Source organism: Saccopteryx leptura, chromosome 3, assembly GCF_036850995.1.
Source record: "Saccopteryx leptura isolate mSacLep1 chromosome 3, mSacLep1_pri_phased_curated, whole genome shotgun sequence".
NCBI classification, from domain to species: domain Eukaryota; kingdom Metazoa; phylum Chordata; class Mammalia; order Chiroptera; family Emballonuridae; genus Saccopteryx; species Saccopteryx leptura.
Genome location: NC_089505.1, coordinates 224,693,351 through 224,712,470, shown reverse-complemented (window position 1 = coordinate 224,712,470; position 19,120 = coordinate 224,693,351). Strand labels below are relative to the sequence as shown.

General features: G+C 53.4%; 1 protein-coding gene across 6 annotated transcripts in view; it reads right to left on the bottom strand.

The window, feature by feature from the left end:
• Positions 1-4,974: 4,974 nt before the first annotated feature.
• The window catches only part of PAX8 (paired box 8), a 55,852-nt gene continuing 41,706 nt past the window's right edge, over positions 4,975-19,120 (bottom strand). For all 6 annotated transcript variants that reach the window (XM_066377705.1, XM_066377708.1, XM_066377710.1 and 3 more), the window contains 3 exons: positions 15,497-15,598; positions 7,276-7,362; positions 4,975-5,866 (listed from right to left, as the gene is read on the bottom strand). In XM_066377705.1, coding sequence (XP_066233802.1) covers positions 5,790-5,866; positions 7,276-7,362; positions 15,497-15,598 — 266 coding nt within the window. In that variant the 3' untranslated portion in view covers positions 4,975-5,789. The remainder of the gene's footprint in view (positions 5,867-7,275; positions 7,363-15,496; positions 15,599-19,120) is intronic.

Sequence of the window (19,120 nt, the reverse complement as noted above, 5' to 3'; positions counted from 1 at the left end):
GAACAAAGATGATGACCTTACGCCCAGGGCTGGTTGTGATGACAATAACTAGCAGGCTCCAATGACCCCCAGCTCAGTCCCAGGAATGGCAGGCGGAGTAACCCCTCCACGGTCCGTCAGGAGCTGCCCTTCCTCCTTCCCTCCAGTGGGTGATGAGTTTCTGTTCAGATGGTGCTCATCCCTGCGGACACTTCCTGTCTGCTGCCCTGAGGGCCCTGGGGACCAGGGGGCTAGATTGGGCCTCTCATCTCTCAGGGGGTAGATGTAGGGGGCTATGGGGCATAGCTGGGCCTCCCCTCTGGGGCCCAGGAAGCAGGAGCCGGTGTGAAAGGCGGCGAGGGTGGAGGGATAGGAGGTGGCAGGATGGTGAGCTCCCCGTCCAGGCTCCTAGCATGGCCTTTGCTGTCAGTTAAGTTGCTACCAATGACCACCTACCCTCCAAAAAAGCAAACAAACAAAGCAAAATTTATTTGTAAGTGCATAGTCTCTCCTCCAGGCTGGCTCCTGGGTTTCAGGTGTCTTGTGTCTGACTTCAACACATGGGCCAGGCTCTGTGACAGGGGAGGTGCCTTGGCTTGGGGGACGAGGCGGAAGTGGGGGGTCCCGGGCATGGTGGGGGTGTTGGCTCCTTGCTGGTGCTGGTGTGATTTATCCCTAATGAGTTCTCAGCACATGGCTGCTCCCAGAGCACTCCAGGGGCCAGCACGGCTTCCCGCGGCCCAGCCCGCCAACTCCACAGCAGCCGAGCTCGCTCAGAAAAGAGCCAATTTCCACGCTGCACAGTCTGCTTCACTCGCGGGAAATGACATTTCCCCGGGAGAGCCGCAGGCAGCGCCTCACTCCCCAGCCTGGCCGGCTGCCACAGGCACAGATGGAGGAGCTGGGCCCACCTCCCTCTGCACCCAGCGCCCACTTCCCACCCCCAGGACACCCGCCCCTGCCCCATATCTCCAGGAAGCCCCTCCTCAGCTGGGATGTGGTGTCTGCAGCCCAGAAAGAGTAGGAGAGAGGGTGATGTCCACAGAGGATGCCGACTGGAAGGCCCGGCCTTGCCTGAAGCTCAGCTTCTTCCAGGGAGCAGGCCCTGGCGCTGTTGGAGAGGCTTAGAGACAGGGTGGGTTAATAGTAGTGTGTGCATGTGTGAGGGGGCAGGGAGGAGTCTCTGCCACCAGCAAGTAATGGCCCCCAGTTTGGAGTCTCCAGTCCCCAAGGGAGCCAGAGGAAGAGAAGAAGGTAATGAGAACAACAAGAAGCCAAGAGAAGGGGATGGAGGGGGCATTCCTGATCATGTGCCAGGCCTCTGGGCCCTCCCCACACCCGGGAGACACAGGCTCTCTCAGACTGTGGCAAAGGAATGATTGCTTCGGACACCGCAGAAGAGGGACTGGAATAGGAAATTAAAAGAGGGAAAAGGAAAGAGAAGGAGGTGAAAGAGAGGAAGTCAGTCCCTTTTGTGGGACGGGAGACCCTTGTTTTGACCAGAATGACAGCCGAGGTCAGCTTAGCTGGCCACTCCTGTGTGAAGAAGACCCAGCCTGGGACACAGGAACATCAGACTTTCAGATGGAAGTGCTTTGTGACCTAAAGGCTGGAGAGGGGAGGCTTGGGGCCAAGGACAGCAGGAAGCAGGGTGGACCTGGCACTCCTCCGGGCACTCGCCCAGGCCTGCGCACAGTGCTGGGAGTGAGGAGCTGCCCCTCCCCGAAAGCCGAAAGCCAAAAGCCTCAGGCCTCGCTGGAGCCTGGCCAGCCCAGACAGTGGAGGGCTTAGGTGAGGGTGAAGATTCAGCTGTGGTCCCAGCTCCTCTGAATGACCTTGAAAAGGTCATCTCTTGCTCTCAGTTTTCCAAATGCAAACGGGGTCCAATGTCCTGAATCAGATGTGGAACATGGATGTGGACAAGTTTTGCAAACAGAAAGACACTAGTTCTGTGATGGGTTGTCATGACTTCTGAGGGTAATGGGAGGTGGGGGAGGGGCAGGTGAGTGGGGGACGGAGGGCAGGAGGGCCTCCTCAAGCCGCTGGGTGTCAGCCCCCCCAGGACAAGGACCCCAGGGGTCACCTCAGGAAGACCTGGTGCATGTGTAGGAGAGATGTGCGAGGGGAGGAAGCGGGAGGAGAGGGGGCCCTCAGCAGGCCCCTCTGCGGGCCGCAGCGCCCACTCCCTGCCTGAGGCTGTCCAGGGCCCAGTGTGTCCCTGGCAAGGAGGAGCAGAAATTCATGTTCTTTAGTAAGAACTCACAGCAGGAATATTGGAGAGGGGAGGAGAGCGGCTGGACCCAGCCTACGGGCTGGACTCGGAAGTAGGACTCCCAACTGCCCCCATCCCCAGCCTGCAAAGCAGAGAGTCTCAGCAGCTGCAGCCCACCTTAGAAAGATGGGCTGTGCTCTCACCTGGCAGGCCCAGGTAAGGTTTGAGCTGCTCTGTCTCCCGCTGTACAGGGTCTGCCCAGCTGGTGCAGGGAGGGCAGGGGCCCAGAGAGGAACAATGGGCGTGACGGCCAGGGAGACAGCGTGTGAAGCGGAGGCGGCCTGTCCACGCAGGCAGAAAAGGGACCGTTCCGGTGTGTGGGGTGGGGGGGATGTGGGTGAGGCTGGGCCTTCCATGCCGTGGGGATGCCTCAGGCCCATGCTGCCCCCTAAATTCTTTTGCCAACACACTGGTCCGATATGTCTTCAGAGAACCAAGGACTGACCTTGCTGTGCAGTCAACCAGCCCCTTGCCACAAGCTGCATGATGCTTCCCTCCCTGCCACCACAGTCCCAAGACAGTGGCTTCCAGCTCAGTGTCTGCGGTCCCCTCTGTCCTCCTTGCTTTCTCCTCAGATCTTTTTCTTGTGCCCTCATGTGCCACTTCAGCTTCTCCCAACAGCAAGCACCTCAAGTCGTTTCTCTTCCAATACATTGATGACTGCATTTCCCGAGTCCGCAAAGGGACCCATGGTTTGACCATGAACAGAATGTCTGGCCCACTGCGTTTAGCCCCACACTCACTGGCACTCCTCTGAGCAGTGTCCCTGGGTGCTCAGGCCACCTCAGAGAAAGGAAGGCAGGTCTGAACCATAGTCACTCACAGCACACACAGCCCCGTGCCTTTGTCATTCGGGGGATGGAGAGGTCAGCCAGAGGCACGAGTGTTTTGATGGCCCAGAAGGCTCCCTTGTGCCCAGTCTCTCAAAGGGAATCTTGGCTGGGAGCTTAGTATGGCCCCAGAGCCAGGGGCTGACTTAGGGCTTCAGGAGCCCAGATGTTCAGGATCACGAGGAGTCTCAGATATATAGGGTTCAGTCCCAGTGCCAGGCTTGTAGCCAGAGGGAGAGAGAGCCCTGCCATTGAAGGACAAGCCTCATCTCAGGTCCCCTGGGAAGAGATGGGCCTGGTTTCTTCCATGGAAGCGCCCCCCGACCTGTGGCTCCGTGCCATCTTTGGTGAGCATCCCTGGCCTCTCCTGTCCCTCAGCCTCTGCCCTCCCAGCCTCAGAGTCCCCAGATGCTGGGTGTGTGGGGTAAGGAACCCTCTTTCATCTGACTCAGCCTCAGCTGCTGTCTGTCCAGCTGTTGAGTCCACCACACATCCCTGCCTCTCGTTCCAGGGTCTTACACAGAGACAGTCCAAGTAGGCAGCAGAGAGCTGCTGGCACACTAGGCACCCTGTTGGGGTCTGAGCCCTTGCAACCACCATGGTTCATGCTCCCTTGTTCTCCAACATTGCTCAAAAGGTGGTGTCGGCCCTGGCCGGTTGGCTCAGTGGTAGAGCGTCAGCCTGACGTGCAGGAGTCCCGGGTTCGATTCCTGGCCAGGGCACAGGAGAGGCGCCCATCTGCTTCTCCACCCCTCCCCCTCTCCTTCCTCTCTGTCTCCCCCCCCCCCCTGCAGCCAAGGCTCCATTGGAGCAAAGTTTGCCCGGGCGCTGGGGATGGCTCTACGGCCTCTGCTTCAGGTGCTAGAATGGCTCTGGTTTGCAACAGAGAGACGCCCCAGATGGGCAGAGCATCGCCCCCTGGTGGGCATGCCGGGTGGATCCCGGTTGGGCGCATGCGGGAGTCTGTCTGACTGCCTCCCTGTTTCCAGCTTCAGAAAAATACAAAAAAAAAAGGGTAGTGTCCCTGTGGGCGTCCCCCTACTTCTTGGCACTGTCACCCACACCTCTCCAGGGCTTCCCTGAGTCTAAGACCCTCTGGCAGCCAGACAGGGCTCCATGGTGTTGGGTGAAAGTGCTGAACTTACGATCAAAGAACATGACTGAATCCATCACCTCTCCCCTCTGGTTTCATTTTTTCTGAGCCTCAGTCTGCCCACATGTAAAATGGGGCTGGTCCCACCTTCACTGATCTGAGGCCTCCACACTGTGCCTGGGCCAGCAGCTCCCAGCACACGTCTTTGTACAGTCCTCCCCTCATACCATGGGGTCGCAGGGGTGCTCCTGTGGACAATTATGCCCACAGGGGTCACTAACCTCCCCACCAACTCTGGCTTCTGCTAACAACAGCAACACCTACGGGAAGTCTGCGACTGGCCCGGGACTGTGCTGTGTGCTTATCTTATTCTCGCACTTACTCAGAGCTGGAGACAGTAAAGCATGGGCCAGGTGCTGTGCCTGGCGGTAAACGTGTTAGGGCGGAGCGAGAACACGAGGGCTGAGTCGGGGCTCCTGAGCATTAGATGGCCTTCTGCAACCCCAGCCCCAAAGTGAGCTCACTGTCCACTGGGCCTGAAGTTCCTGGGACAAAGCCCGTGCCAGTGCCTCTGCCCCAGTCAACCCCGAAGCCTGAAACGAGTAATGGTTTATTGGGTCTAGCGGCAATGGTGGTGGTCTTTAAAAAAGAAAGAAGCACTGAGGAGAAAAGCCCAACATGGCAGGGAGACAATTCACTGAGAGGCCATGGTCTGGGTGGACAGAGGGAGCCCGACCCACGCAGAGCTGCATTGACGGTATTTACAGTCAGGCCGGGGGGCAGGAGCTGCAGGTGCTTGGCTCGGGTGGCAGCAGGCCTCCTCGGAGCAGGGGCTCAGGCCCAGGCGGGGCTGTGGGGAGGGACGGGGTCCCAGCAGCTCTGCCTGCTCTGCACCAGGCCCTTGGGAATGTCTGTCTGCAGCTGTGAGAGGCCGGTTTCTGGGGTGAGCTGCACTTGACAATGAACAGAAGCTGGGTGCCACAGCATCGCAGCAGCAGGCAGAAGGAAGTCCCCTAACCGCTGGGTGGAGCTGCCTGGTGACTGGGCCCAGCCCTCAGCCCGTGGCTGAGAGGGAGGAGCAGGAGAGGTTGACAGGGCTGGTCAAAGGGTGGAAGGTAAGCGACAACTCTGGGGCAGCTCAGTGGGAGTGATCCTCAGGGTGGCTCTGGGGACAGCTTTCGCACCGGCTGTGACTCATGAGCTGGATGGAAGTGCTAACCACCCAGGATCTCTAGAGCGAGCGCGTTGATGGTGGAGCCACCGAGGCACCCGGGGCCTGATGTCTGCTGTGGCCCCATCTGCCATCCCTGCAAGCTCCCCGCTGCTCCCTCTGCTCGCCACGCTCCTCCGCTCCTCCAGTTTGGTGTCTCAGGATAGGACATCTCCTCCTGGGACTGCTGCCCTCACAGAGGAATCTGGAGGACAGTCTGGCCTTCTCCAAAGCCGTCCAGTGTTTCATGGTTCATTAAGTCAACCACACAGGGAGTGTAACCTGCGAGGCTGAACTTGTGGTTATTTTCATGTAATAAATAAAGATTCCTCTCTGTGGCTCTCTGGGGCCTGTCCCAGACCCAGTCCTCCTGCTGCTCCAGCGTTCCCACTGTCCCCATGGCGACTACAGATGGTCAAAGGCCGTGGCAGTGGTGGGTGGAGCGCTCGGCCTTGATGTGGAACTGTAATAATATGGGGAACCTGCACACATCAAAAAAAACAACAACACTGCTGGTCAGAAGGGGAAATTGCACCATAGCCTCCCTGGCATCTGCTAACCTTAAAGACAGCACAGGTTAATCATTTATTCCCCTGGCCTATCTGATCATCAAAGATTAACTCCTCTCCAGTCTCTTTCCTCCTTCTCTGACCTCACCTTTGAGTTTCTGGCCAGAATGAGAAGGTGGCTTCTTGTTCCTCCCACCATGATTACTGTGACCTTCAACACCCTCATTTCAGAGAGAGGGCGACAGCAAGCAGTTACGTCTGGAACCCCGAGAACCACACACACGGGGGGCAGTCACTGGGGTCCCTCAGCTTTGTCCAAACTGTGCGAGGTCACAGAATCTTTCTCCTCCAAACCAGAGAAGTGAAAGTCTTGACCGGCCCGGGGGGCTGTGCATTTCTGGGCCCCCATGGGTGGCTCTGCAGGGAGGTGACTGCACATCTCCGCTCCCAGCGCCCTTAGCCTCTCTGGCTGAACTGCACAGAAAGGTGGCGTGGAGTGGAAGTCACGTGGCCAACAGAGAGCCCTGGTCAGCCACCCTCCCAGCCATTTCTGGAGTCCCAGGAAGTAACGGGAGGAGAGGGGAGTCTTGGGAAGCAGATGGTCCTCTCAGGCCCGCGATGATGCCTGCGGGGCCGGCCACACTGGCACCATTGCTCCTCCCTAGCCCAGGCTGGCTCAAGGCCATTACTCAGGGAGACCGAGTGGGCTACCTCCAGTGCCTCATTTATGGGGCTTGGTTTCCTGAAAAGCTCTCTGCAGCCAGGCCAGGCCAGAGGGTGCAGACACTCTCCCCGCAGGGCACTCCAGGCCCGGGCGAGAGGGTGCAGATAGTCTGCAGGGCATTCTCTGGACCTGAGCTTGAAGGCTGTCCACACCTCAAGCCAACCTCAGGGCTGTGGTGGAACAGAGGGCTTCTGGGAAGGGTCTGCTGCTGCATCGTGAGCCACCTAGATGGCTAATGTGGGCAACAGATGGGACTCGGTGCTGCCAGCACACTTCCAGGCAGGGGCTGCAGGCACTGTGCGGACACCCACAGTATTGGCAGCTGCTGGACTGAGCCCCTGACAGCGGGGCATCCACTCTGATCCTTCTTAACCCACCTTGGCCCTCTCAACGCCTGCGCCCTGGATCCTACTCAAAAGAAGGATCTCATAGACACGGCCTCAGGCAGGGGGAAAGAGAATGGTGCAGATACGTCTTCTTTCTGCCTTCTTCCCCAAATAACCTGGCCACAACCTGGCATACTGCCTTCCTGCTCGAATTCTGAATAACACCTGGCCCTCGTCTAACCGGGGCCTCCCAGGCTGAAGATGACTTTGGCCCTGCCTTACACCCCACCTGCCCTGCACAGCAGAGGGCCTGGGGGCCCGGAGGGACTTACTCAGCAAGCTGGAGTTGGGGAAGCGCCAGGCCTCGCTGTAGGAGGAGTAGGGGGTGTGGCCGTAGGCATTGCCAGAGTATTCACTTCCTGTTGGAGGCACACAGGTGAGGGGTCAGATGGAGCACAGGTGTGGGGCTGGGGTGGGGAGAGGGTGTGCACGGCTTGTTCTTATTATGCCCATTTTCCAGGTGAAGAACTAAGGTCTAGGGATTTGCTTCTGCTCACACAACCAGAGGGTTCAGTGGAGTCTGGGAGCTGTGAGTCCAGGGCCCAGGTTCCAACCACTTCTACTCCCCAGACCTTCTGCGGAGGGTCTTCTGCAGGAGGGTCCCCAGGGTAGGGAGCAAGAGGGACGCCGTTGATGGAATCAGTCAGTGTGCTGAGTGGCTCAGCCTCCCTGGGTATGCTTGAGGGCGAGGGGGATGTGGGGCTTGGGGAGCTGAGGGCGAGGGAAGGAGAGGCTGGGGAAGCCCTGGAGACACCAGCCTCTGGAGGAATCTGTTCTGGGACCTGCTCTGAGGGTTTGTTGTCCCATCCCAATTCTGCCACTCCAAGCAAACTCGGTGCATGAATTTATACAGAATAACAGATCACTTCTCTCTGTGGGTGGATTCTTGGCTTTACAAAAATATTTACAGAAGAAATTACTTAAGAATGCCCTTGAATAACCACAAAGTCAAGCAGACAGACACTACTGCTATTTCTGCACACGCTAAGTCCCATATCCTCCCAGCCCTCCCGGGAAGCTCCTGCCAGCGCTGCCCACGCACGGGGGGGGGGGGGGGGGGGGGGGGGGGGGGGCGGAGGGAGCCACTTCAGGGCTCTTCGCTCTAAATTTCAGGTAATCCCTTTCTGCTCTTAGGACCCCCACGAAAGAACCAGGCTCCTGCCAACTCCAAGATCCCATCAGTGTCCAGCTGCCTTTCAGAACTATGTTGCTGTTGGAGACCAAGCACCTTGGTGGCTCCTGGTCTCCTTCCCAGACCCTTAAAGGGAGGCTTGGCACTGCCGAGCCTGGTCTCAAATGCCGCCTCACACTTCCTGGCTGTGTCACCTTGGGCAAGTTACTTAACTTCTCTGAGGTTCGGTTTCCTCCTCTGCAAAATGGGGCACATTGTTGTCCTTACCTCTTGGGGTTTTTTGAGGACTAAGATAATGTATATTAGGTGCTTAGCACCATGCTTGGTGTGTAAGAAACACTCAAGGAATGCTAGCTTTTATGCTTTTCCCATTAAGTAAGAGGATGCTAAAATAAAGCTTCCACAGCTGGGCTGGGGTCAGTGGGCTGCTTCCCTGCCGGAGACGGAGGAGGCACTTGTACAAGAGGGATAGAAGTGAGGAGGAGGAGGAGGAGAGGAGGAGGCACTTGTACAAGAGGGATAGAAGTGAGGAGGATGAGGAGGAGGAGAAGGAGGAGGAGGAGGAGGAGGAGGGGGAAAAGGAGGAGGAGAAGGAGGAGGAGGAGGCACTTGTACAAGAGGGATAGAAGTGAGGAGGAGGAGGAAGAGGAGGAGGAAGAGGATGAGGGGAAGGAGGAGGCACTTGTACAAGAGGGATAGAAGTGAGGAGGAGGAGGAGGAGAGGAGGAGGCACTTGTACAAGAGGGATAAAAGTGAGGAGGAAGAGGAGGAGGAAGAGGATGAGAAGGAGGAGGCACTTGTACAAGAGGGATAAAAGTGAGGAGGAAGAGGAGGAGGAAGAGGATGAGAAGGAGGAGGCACTTGTACAAGAGGGATAGAAGTGAGGAGGAGGAGGAAGAGGAGGAGGAAGAGGATGAGGGGAAGGAGGAGGCACTTGTACAAGAGGGATAGAAGTGAGGAGGAGGAGGAGGAGAGGAGGAGGCACTTGTACAAGAGGGATAAAAGTGAGGAGGATGAGGAGGAGGAGAAGGAGGAGGAGGAGGCACTTGTACAAGAGGGATAGAAGTGAGGAGGATGAGGAGGAGGAGAAGGAGGAGGAGGAGGAGGAGGCACTTGTACAAGAGGGATAGAAATGAGGAGGAGGAGGAGAAGGAGGAGGAGGAGGAGGAGGCACTTGTACAAGAGGGATAGAAGTGAGGAGGAGGAGGAGGAGAAAGAGGAGGAAGGAGAGGAGAAGGAGAAGGAGGAGGCACTTGTACAAGAGGGATAGAAATGAAGAGGAAGAGGAAGAGGAGGAGGAGGAGGAGGAGGAGGAGGAAGAGGAGAAGGAAGAGGAGGAGGACTCAGAGGGTGTCAGCTGGCTGTGGGCAGCAACACCACAAGTTCCTTAGGGGTGAGACTAGGTGCAACTCAAATCAGGTTCATAAAAAATACATGCAGAAGGGGAGAGGGAAGGAGTCAGGGAAGAAAGAGGGAGAAAAAGAGCAAAGGGGTGGGAGGAGAAAGAAAGAAAACTAAGGAATGATCTAATTCAACCATTTATTTCCCAAGTGAAGAAACTGCTACCCAGAGAGGGAGGACATCAGCCCAAGGCCACTGTACCATGAGAGCCTGCCTGGAAGTGACCCCACCCTGCTCCAGCCCTTTCTTGCACCTACAATGCGAACCGCCCTGTTTCCTCTAGTGTAGCCCCTGGTTTCACTGCACCCAGGGAGGAAGCCAATTCAATGCTGGCTACACAGCAAGGGCCCTCATGCCTCTACCCCTCCCCACCCAGTGCCAACGCTGCTGGCTCTGAGGGACAAGGAAGAGCAGTGGAAAATGCAATGTATTTGCCCTGTTGTTTTGTCACTTACTCATCCACACACTCACACATGTATTCACTCATTGGGCTCAGGTGTGCAAGCACCTATCTGTTTCAGGTACAGGGAGGCTGCTGTAGGGATGGGGCTTGGAGGTGGTTGCAGCCACCCACCACCAGATCTGTCAACGTCCCTGCACCCGCCAGAGGCCAGCCATGCCCTTTGTTCTGCGTCCCACCCCACTTACAGTTGCAAGGACTTGGCCCCTGTAATGGGTCCCTTCTCCTTTCTGCTTCAGTAGTTCTCCCTTTCTAATCATCACTCCCTCTAGCCAGCAAACATGCTCTGTTACCTTCTCTTCTAAAAATCCTCTTCCTACCCCACATCCCTCTCCAGCTCCCAGCCCCCTCTCCACTCCATGGTCTCTGCCTTCACCTCCACAATTCCCTCCAATCCAGTTGACCTCTCGTATCCCCACAGCCTCTACCTGATCATTCCAGATTTCACTTCTATGTCCACCACCCCTTAACTCTCAGCTGACGTTGACTCACCCACCAACCCCTCTCTCGGGGTTTGCATTCTGACTCACTGGCCTCTCCACCTCACTCTTCTGGTTCCTTCTCTGTGAGAACTCTCAATGTTGAAGAGCCCCAGGGCTGGAAGTGTGAGCCTCCTATAAATTTCCATCCACATTCTCTTTCCTGTGATACTACCTCATTTTTGGCATTAAATAACTGCTGTGAACAATGGTTGAAATGTAAACACTCATCAGGATGGGTTGCTGACTTCAGACATACATTGTGCCTCCTGATTTACTGAACTGGGTCCCTAAGAGGTGTCTCAATCCTAGTCTGGCCTCGTAGAACTCTTGATTTCTACCTGCCGCACACACTACCTCTTCCTCTCCTGGTCTCCCCCATGTTTACTTGCCACCTCCAGCCATGCAGTTTCCCAAGCCCTAAATCTAGAGGTGATCCTTGTTTCCTCAGTGTTTGGAGTCCTACAACCAACCAGTGTTGATAATCAATAGCACATGTGCTCAGTGTCTGTCTTCCTCCTTCACTGCTGCCTCCCCAGCCCAAGGCTACTACGTCAGCTACTACAATCTCCTCCTTGGTCTCTGTGCCTCTTCTTCCTGCCTATGATCAGTTTTCCCAGCAGCCCAGCACTCCTAAAATCTGACCCAGACACAGCCCTACTCCTCACTGCACAGTCCTTTCCCAGCTCACTCATGCCCCTTTCTGTGTGCAGCCACGCTAAACTAGTTCTTGTCTTGGGGCCTCTGCACTTGCTACCCTCTATGCTAGGGGATAGTCTGCCCCTTGTCACTAGGCTGACCACTTTGAACTCCTTCTCAGAGAGGCTACCCTGATTATCCAATCTAAAGTAATATACACTTTCCCTGTGGCTCTGTGTCACACCATCTCATCTTGTTCTCTTTACAGCACTTACTGCTATCTAAAATGACCTTGTGCCCGACCTGTGCTGGCGCAGTGAATAAAGCGTCGACCTGGCATGCTGAGGTCACCAGTTCAAAATGCTGTGCTTGCCTGGTCAAGGCACATATGAGAAGCTACAAGTTTGTGTTTCCCACTCTCCCCTCTCTCACTTTCTCTATCTCTAAAATCAATAAATAAAATCTTTAAAAAACTATCTTGTCTATTCATTTGTTGATTTGTTTATTGTACTTTTTTCTCCAATATTAGGTTGCAAACTCCAAAAACAGAATGGTCTTGTTCACTGCTAAATCCCCAGCAATCTATGCCATAGATCCTCAACCAGTATTTGTCAAGTAAAATGTCATGGATGGATGGATGGATGGATAAATGGTTGAAAGGGTGAACGATAGAAAGGATAGTTAATGGAAAGATGGATAGATGAAAAGATGGATGAATGGAAGGATGGAAGCATGGATGGATGGATGGATGGATGGATGGATGGATGGATGGATGATGGAAGAATGAATACAATGATGGAAGAATGGATGGGTAGATAGATAAATGAATGTATGTAAGGACGGAAAGATAGATGATGGATGGATAAATAGAAGGATGGATGAATGGATAGATCAAACTATCTCTGGAGCTTTTGGTTCAGCTCCAGAACTGGTATGAGCATCATTAATTATGTTAATGGGGCAGGGACAAAAACAATCATTAGAAGGCAAAACAGCCCTGGCCAGTTGACTCAGCGGATAAAGTGTTGGTGCAGCATGCGGACATCCCAGATTTGATCCCCGATTTGTCAGGGCACACATGAGAAGCAATCATTTGCTTCTCTTCCCCTCCCTCTGCCCCTCCTCACACTCTTCCCCTCTCATAACTAGGGGCTTCATTGGTCCGAGTGTCAGCTTCTGGCATTGAGGATAGCTCAGTTGATTCAAGCATCGGCCCCAGACAGGGGTTGCCAAGTGGATCCTGGTCAGGGCACATGTGGGCAGAGGTAGATTAAGGTCAGTTGAGGCCCCAGGTGCAGAAGAAAATATTGGGCCCCTTACATTAGAAAAAAGTGTAAAGTTGGGGTTTGTGGGGCCCTTCAGAAGTCAGGGACCAGGGCACGGGTCTGGTGCACCCACTGTTAAATCCGCTTCTGCATGTGAGAGTCTGTCTCCTTCTCTCCCCTCTCCTCTCACTTAAAAGAAAAAAAAGAAGGCAAAACAAGAGAAATCTGTGTCCTGTCCTATTCCTGTGTTGCTCTCCTATAGCTGGTGTCATTATTTCTGGTACAGTGAAAGAATGGTGGATGGAAAGATAGATGGATGGATGGATGAAAGGAAGAATAGATACAAGGATGGAGAATGGATGGACAGATAGATAAATTGATGGCTGGAAGGATGGGAAGATGAAATGATGGATGGGTGGATAAATAGAAGGATGAGAAGCAGTGTGGTGTGGTCGATACAGCCATATGTTTGAAATCAAAATACCTGTTTTTGAACAACTCAGTGACGTAGTATGGTTATAACCCTGAGCACGCCACTTTGCTTTTTGAAGCTTGTTTCCTTATCTTTATAAAACTAGGATAATACCAGCTTCCCAGGCTTATGGTAAAGATAAGTGAAAAATAAAGTTATATCTTTGAATGGCCAGGCACACATAATAAATTATCTCTTCCTTTCTTTCACAACTGATTGAAGACTGTCATTACCATGCCTTGCCTGAAGCATTTACTATATATGTAGTACATAGTAGGTGCTTAATGAAGGTTTATTAATTTTAATTTAAAAAAAAATACTTTTTGGCCCTAGGCTCAGCGGTAGAATATCAACCTGGTGTGTGGAAGTCCCGGGTTCAATTCCTGCTCAGGGCACACAGGAGAGGCAACCAACTGCTTTCCCCCCACTCTTCCTCTTCCTTCTCTCTAATTCTCTCTCTTTCCCTTCTGTAGGCATGGCTCAATTGATTCAAGCATGTTGGCCCCAGGCACTGAGGATGGCTCCTTTGAGCTCTGCTTCAGGCACTAAAAATAGCTTGGTTGTAAGCATGACTCCATATGGGCAGAGCATTGGCCCCAGACTGGGGCTGCCAGGTGGACCCTGGTTGGGGCATGTGCGGGAGTCTGTTTCTCTATTTCACTTCCTCTCACTTAAAAAAAAAAAAAAAAAAATATATATATATATATATATATATATATTAATTTTAGTGAGAGAAGAAGCGAGAGAGAGAGAGACAGAGAGAAACAATGATCTGTTCCTGTATGCGCCCCAACCGGGGATCGAACCAGCAACCTCTGTGCCTGGAACAATGCTCTATTCAAACGAGCTTTCTATTCAAACCAGGCCAAGGTTTATTGATTTTAATGGAAAGAATCCTTATTGTCACTGGGAGATTGTGGCCACCGGTAAAAGATGGACAAATAATTTTTCTACAAAAAAATTCTAAAAAAATTATTTGCATCTAGAAATCAGGTGAAACAAAAAGCACTGTGTTTTCTGAAAACCAGACCTGCATGTAACTTACTGGGGGCCAATGGATCCACAAGACAAGACCCCTCCTTTTCGCAATTCACTTTGCAGTGGGTGCTGTGGTTGTGGTCTTTTTGTTGTTGTTGTTGTCCACAACACCCACACAGGATGAAGTCTTTCTGGAAACAACTTTAGGGCTTTGATGAGAGGCCCAAGCCTTCCCGCTACCTCACAGGTCAGACTCTGGGCGCAGGAACCCCTTGCCCTGGGCATGCCCCCAGGGGTGATTCATAATTAAGAGAAAAGCCCTGGGCTTTATGCTTCTTCCTCCCCTCTAAGCAGGCGGCAGAGGAAGGTGGAGAGGTTGGGAGGGGGGAGGGGGAGCCGACTGGAGCCTGGGATTTTGATTGAGAGGCCCCATTATCCACACTCTTAAAAAAATAACCGAATCTTTTCCTTTTTTATCTTGACCAATCTCATTTCACGCTCCAGAAGAGGAAGGGAGGGAGGGAGAGAGTCTGGGGCCAGGAGGGAGAGAGGAGTCAGTATTCTGTATTTTCAACGCTGCATTAAGCACATCGCCACGGTAACCAGGCAGCAACAAGTGCCAGCTCAGCAGGTTCCCAGGGAGCACAGAGCCTCCTTCCCTCCCTCGGTTTCCTCTCCCCTCCCTCTGCCCAGGAAAGCCCAGCCCCCTGCCTCACACAGGGCACCAGAGTGGGTGGCTGGCAAAGACAACCTAGCCAGGGGGCAGGGAAGCAGGCCTGAGTGAAGGTGGGGTTGGCCGGGGCACCTGGCCCAAGGTTGGCATGGGGTCACAGAGACCCTGATGCAGCCCCTTCCAGAAGCTCCAGGATCTCAGACCTTTGGGCAGTGGAAATGTTTCGAGTTTACCCTTCCTATCCTTCCTGTATGGTTCCTAAGAGAGACACCTGCCCAAAGAGACTCTCCTTGTTTTCCTCCTTTGTCCAGACCTTGACACCCTGGGTCACCATTGGGTGATGATGGCCATGCTGGTAGACAAAGAGACCCAGATGACTGACTGACGGCCAGCATTCCAAGACAGTCCAAATGATGATGGAGAAATGCTCCCAGCCATCTTACACTCTGCAGTACCTTTGGAGTATCTAGAATGTGGGTGCCGCCCATGCAGAGATAAGTGAATGTGGGGTGTGAGGGGGGCTATATTTCAACCATCATCATCATCATCACCTACACCACTCATATTCAGATGTTACAGAAAGGTAAACTGCGACTCACCAATTAAATAACTGGGAGACCACGGGTTAAAGGCTTGGCTTATGTTTAGCTGCCAGTGTTTTGCAACCCCAGCCACCCTTCAGCAGGGCTCCCTGAATGGATGGAAGGAGTGGCAGGTCTGGGACATGAGCACCCGTCTGCCTTAGCCATGCCCTGATCATCACAATGGTAATGTGGGAGCATCTGGGAAGAAGGAAGCCGGGCTGGGGAGAGGTAAGGAGGCAGGACTGCACTGAAGCCCCTTCTTCAGACATTTACAAGGAGATGCGCCTCTGGTCCATTCTTCCGTGCCCTTCGGGAAGTCTACACGTAGGACACACCCTTCCTCTTGCTTCACCTGTGGCCAACACTTCCTCTTTGCAACACTCCCCGCCCTGCGCAGCCCATCCCCTTACCTGCCACCATGCCTGCGATGGCAGAAGAGGCATAACTGCCCTGTCCGCTGGTGGGAATGTGGGGTGGGTATCCGGGCAGCGTGGGCCCCACCATCTCTCGCCCTGAAAAAACACAGCAAGAAGCCATCAGTTGGGCAATAGGAAGCCCCTGTACTTACTGTCTTGCTTCCTGGAGAATCAGCAAGCTTGCCCTCCGGCCATGCCAGGCTCTCCCAAGCCCTCCCCCAGACCCACTGCTCCCTTCTGTCCGCTGCAGCATGCAGGCCCCAGAACGGAGGGAACGCCACTGTTGCAGCCCTGCATTGTTCCTGTTCTCCCAGGATTTTGTCCGCGTGAATATTATTCACTCATAAATGTCATGGCAGTGGAGGGAGGCTGGGGCTGTCTTCTTGGTCTTCGTTGTTCCCCTCAGCATCCAGCAGAGCAGCAGCACAGCTGGCCCAAATAAGTGTGCTAGAGGTCACTGGACTCAGAGCTCGCACCCTTTCAGCCCCAGCTCTGAGCAGAACCAAGAACAAGGCCATACGTAGGGTGGCACACTGTGGCCGACTAGCCCATTACTATCCTTTTTTGAACCCATGACAGACATTGCACTCTTTTCCCACTGAGCCAGGACGAGGGGTGGTCCTCCTTCTCCTGGCCTGACAGATGAATACAACCTATCAGAGTTACAAGGGACATGAAATCTACCAGCTATCCCCAACCTACAAAGGAGACGGGGGCTGACAGGTATTTAGCATTTACACATGACCACGCACTCCACATCTGCCAATTCTGGTCCTAAAAAACACATTTTCAGCAAAACAGACACCTATCTCTTTGTTAATCGGTATCTGTGGGTAATGCCCTTGCCCTGGTGACCTTGAAATAGCTCTGTGAGGTCCCCGGCTCCCCCGTCCTCTTCAGGAAGGACAAACTTTCTCATTTTGGAGATGCCACCTGACCTGGTGAGCTTCTTTCCTTCTGCACCCTGTGCCAACAGCCCATGCCTTTTGCCCATTGCCCCTTCTTATGACCTGCAGGCCCAGATGAGCCTCCCTCACCAAGGATCCTGGCAAGGTGGCGCTGCATGCTGGTCTGCCCAGGTTATGACCACAGCGTATTTATTACTAATGCCCACTTAACTCTCAAAATGCCAGTTTGAAGGATGAATTATTTGGTCAATGAGCTCTTGGTGATGTTTCAAGGTTTCTCAACCTCAGCACTACTGACATTTAGGGCTGGGTTCCTTGCTGTGTGTGGCTGTCCTCTGCATTGTAGATGTTCAGGACTGTCCCTGGCCTCTACCCACTGGATGCCAGGAGCAGTTCCCACCCAGTGTGACAACGAGAAATGTCCCTAAATATTGCCATATGTCCTCTGTTTGCAAAACTGCCTCTGGTTGAGAACAACTATGTTGATTGTGACCATTTTACCCAATGCCTCTTCCACACTGGGGGCTGCTTCTTTCCTAAAACTCATTTGAACCTCTGTGAGTCCCTGTCATCCAACTTACCAAGTCCATCCCCTCTATGGCACCGTCTGTCTAGCTTCCTTCCCGTTGGTCCCTCTAGGTCAGGGGTCCCCAAACTACGGCACGCAGGCCACATGCAGCCCCCTGAGGCCATTTATCCGGCCCCCCGCTGCATCTCCGATAGGGGCACCTCTTTCATTGGTGGTCAGTGAGAGGAGCACGGGATCCATCCTCATCCTGTGCTCCGGGAGTACTGTATGTGGCGGCGCCACAAAGCGCAGCATGGCTCACATACAGTACTACTTCCGGTGACGTGGGATACACGCATCACGGATCCGGAAGCGCATCATATCACCTGTTACAGCTAGCAGTGACAAATATGGAACCGGACATTGACCATCTCATTAGCCAAAAGCAGACCCATAGTTCCCATTGAAATACTGGTCAGTTTGTTGATTTAAATTTACTTGTTCTTTATTTTAAATATTGTATTTGTTCCCATTTTTTTTTTTTTACTTTAAAATAAGATATGTGCAATGTGCGTAGGGATTTGTTCATAGTTTTTTTTATAGTCCGGCCCTCCAACGGTCTGAGGGACAGTGAACTGGCCCCCTGTGTTAAAAGTTTGGGGACCCCTGCTCTAGGTCCTTCATACCTCAGCCTTTCAGGTAATGATGGAAGGGAAGGTACATCCATGGAACTCTATACTTGCCAAAATCTCAGTAACTAACTCCCCCTCACCTTTCCGGAGAGTTTCTGAGGGTAAGCAGTTCATTCAACAAATACTTGTGAATGAGAATGATGTACCAGGCACTTTTTTGACCTCTTGGGGATGGAACAGGAAGCAAGAATACTAAATTAGCAAGGCCAGGCACTAAGTCAGGATGAGGCATAAACTAGGACAGGCGCTGGGAACCAAGCGTAAGGGGTCAACAAACAGTACCAGGCCTGCTGGACTCCTGCTCTTTCTCTGGAAGGAAGGGTCTAGGAATCTGAGGACCCCAGTTCTTATGCTGCTTTTGTGGTTCATGTATCGGGAGTTCTTAGACCAGCCGCCTACTACCACAAAGCTTCAGTCCTTTCACGTGCAAAATGGCAGTAAAAGAAGGGTGGCTTTATGCACCTTATCACTATTACTATAATGTTACCTGTGTAACCCAGAGCCAGGCCTTCATGCACTAGGTAAACACTAATCAGTGCAATGAACACATTCTGTAAGTTGTTACATGTCAAAGGAACCTTTATAGACTAAATCCTATTTGAAATGAGTTATCAGTGAAACTGTGTTAATGTGTTGATAAAAGTAAACACCAGCCCTAATTTGTTTGACCTTCAGTACCATGTCCAGCTGTACTTGGTGCTGGAACAAACAGAGTGGAACCCACTGGAATTGTATAGCTGGGTTTAGTGCACTTGACACAGGGTCCAAACAAGTGAAGGATGAGAAACATAGGGGAGGAAAGGGGAATTTTAGCATATTTAGAAGTAGCAGGAGAAGAACGCAGAAGATATACTGAGGTACAATCTTATCTTTCTTCAGAGAAGACTGCAATATGGGCAGCCCTTACACGCAGCCCTCAGCCCTTGGACCAAGTGCCGGCCAGGAGCCCACGAGAGAGAAGGAGCGACATGGTGTCTGCAAGGGCACAGAGGGTGGCCAGGTGGCCTGAGTGGGAAAGTGATGGGAGAGGTAGTGGTGGCCTGAGGCCTTCTCTCCTCCTGTTCCCTTATTTCTCCTCCCAAGGTGGGTGGAGGCTTAGATCCAGGCCAGGGTGTGGCTGGAACACAGAGAAATGAAGTGTTCTTAGAGAGCTGTCTCTTCCAGTCAGCCTCACAAGGAGCTGGGATGGATGACAGATGGTGAGGCGGGTTCACCCTACTTTCTGACAGATCACAGAGGCTTCCTGTGCACTGTGGTGAGCAGGGTTCTGAGGCTGCACCTGCGTCTACAGTGATGGGGCCGGGGAGAGGAGATGGGTCTCGGCCTTGGACTGGCCTCGGTGCTCTCCAGGGCTGCCCCTTCTGGCTGCCCTCGTCCCATCCCTTCCATCTCCTGCCCCTGCCCCTTCTTGAGCAGCGTCATGGGCAGAGCACCAGGGCACATGCTCCCCTTGAGCCCCCACTTAATTCAGTCACAATTGCCCTCTGGGCCCCCCAACATGAGAACTAGC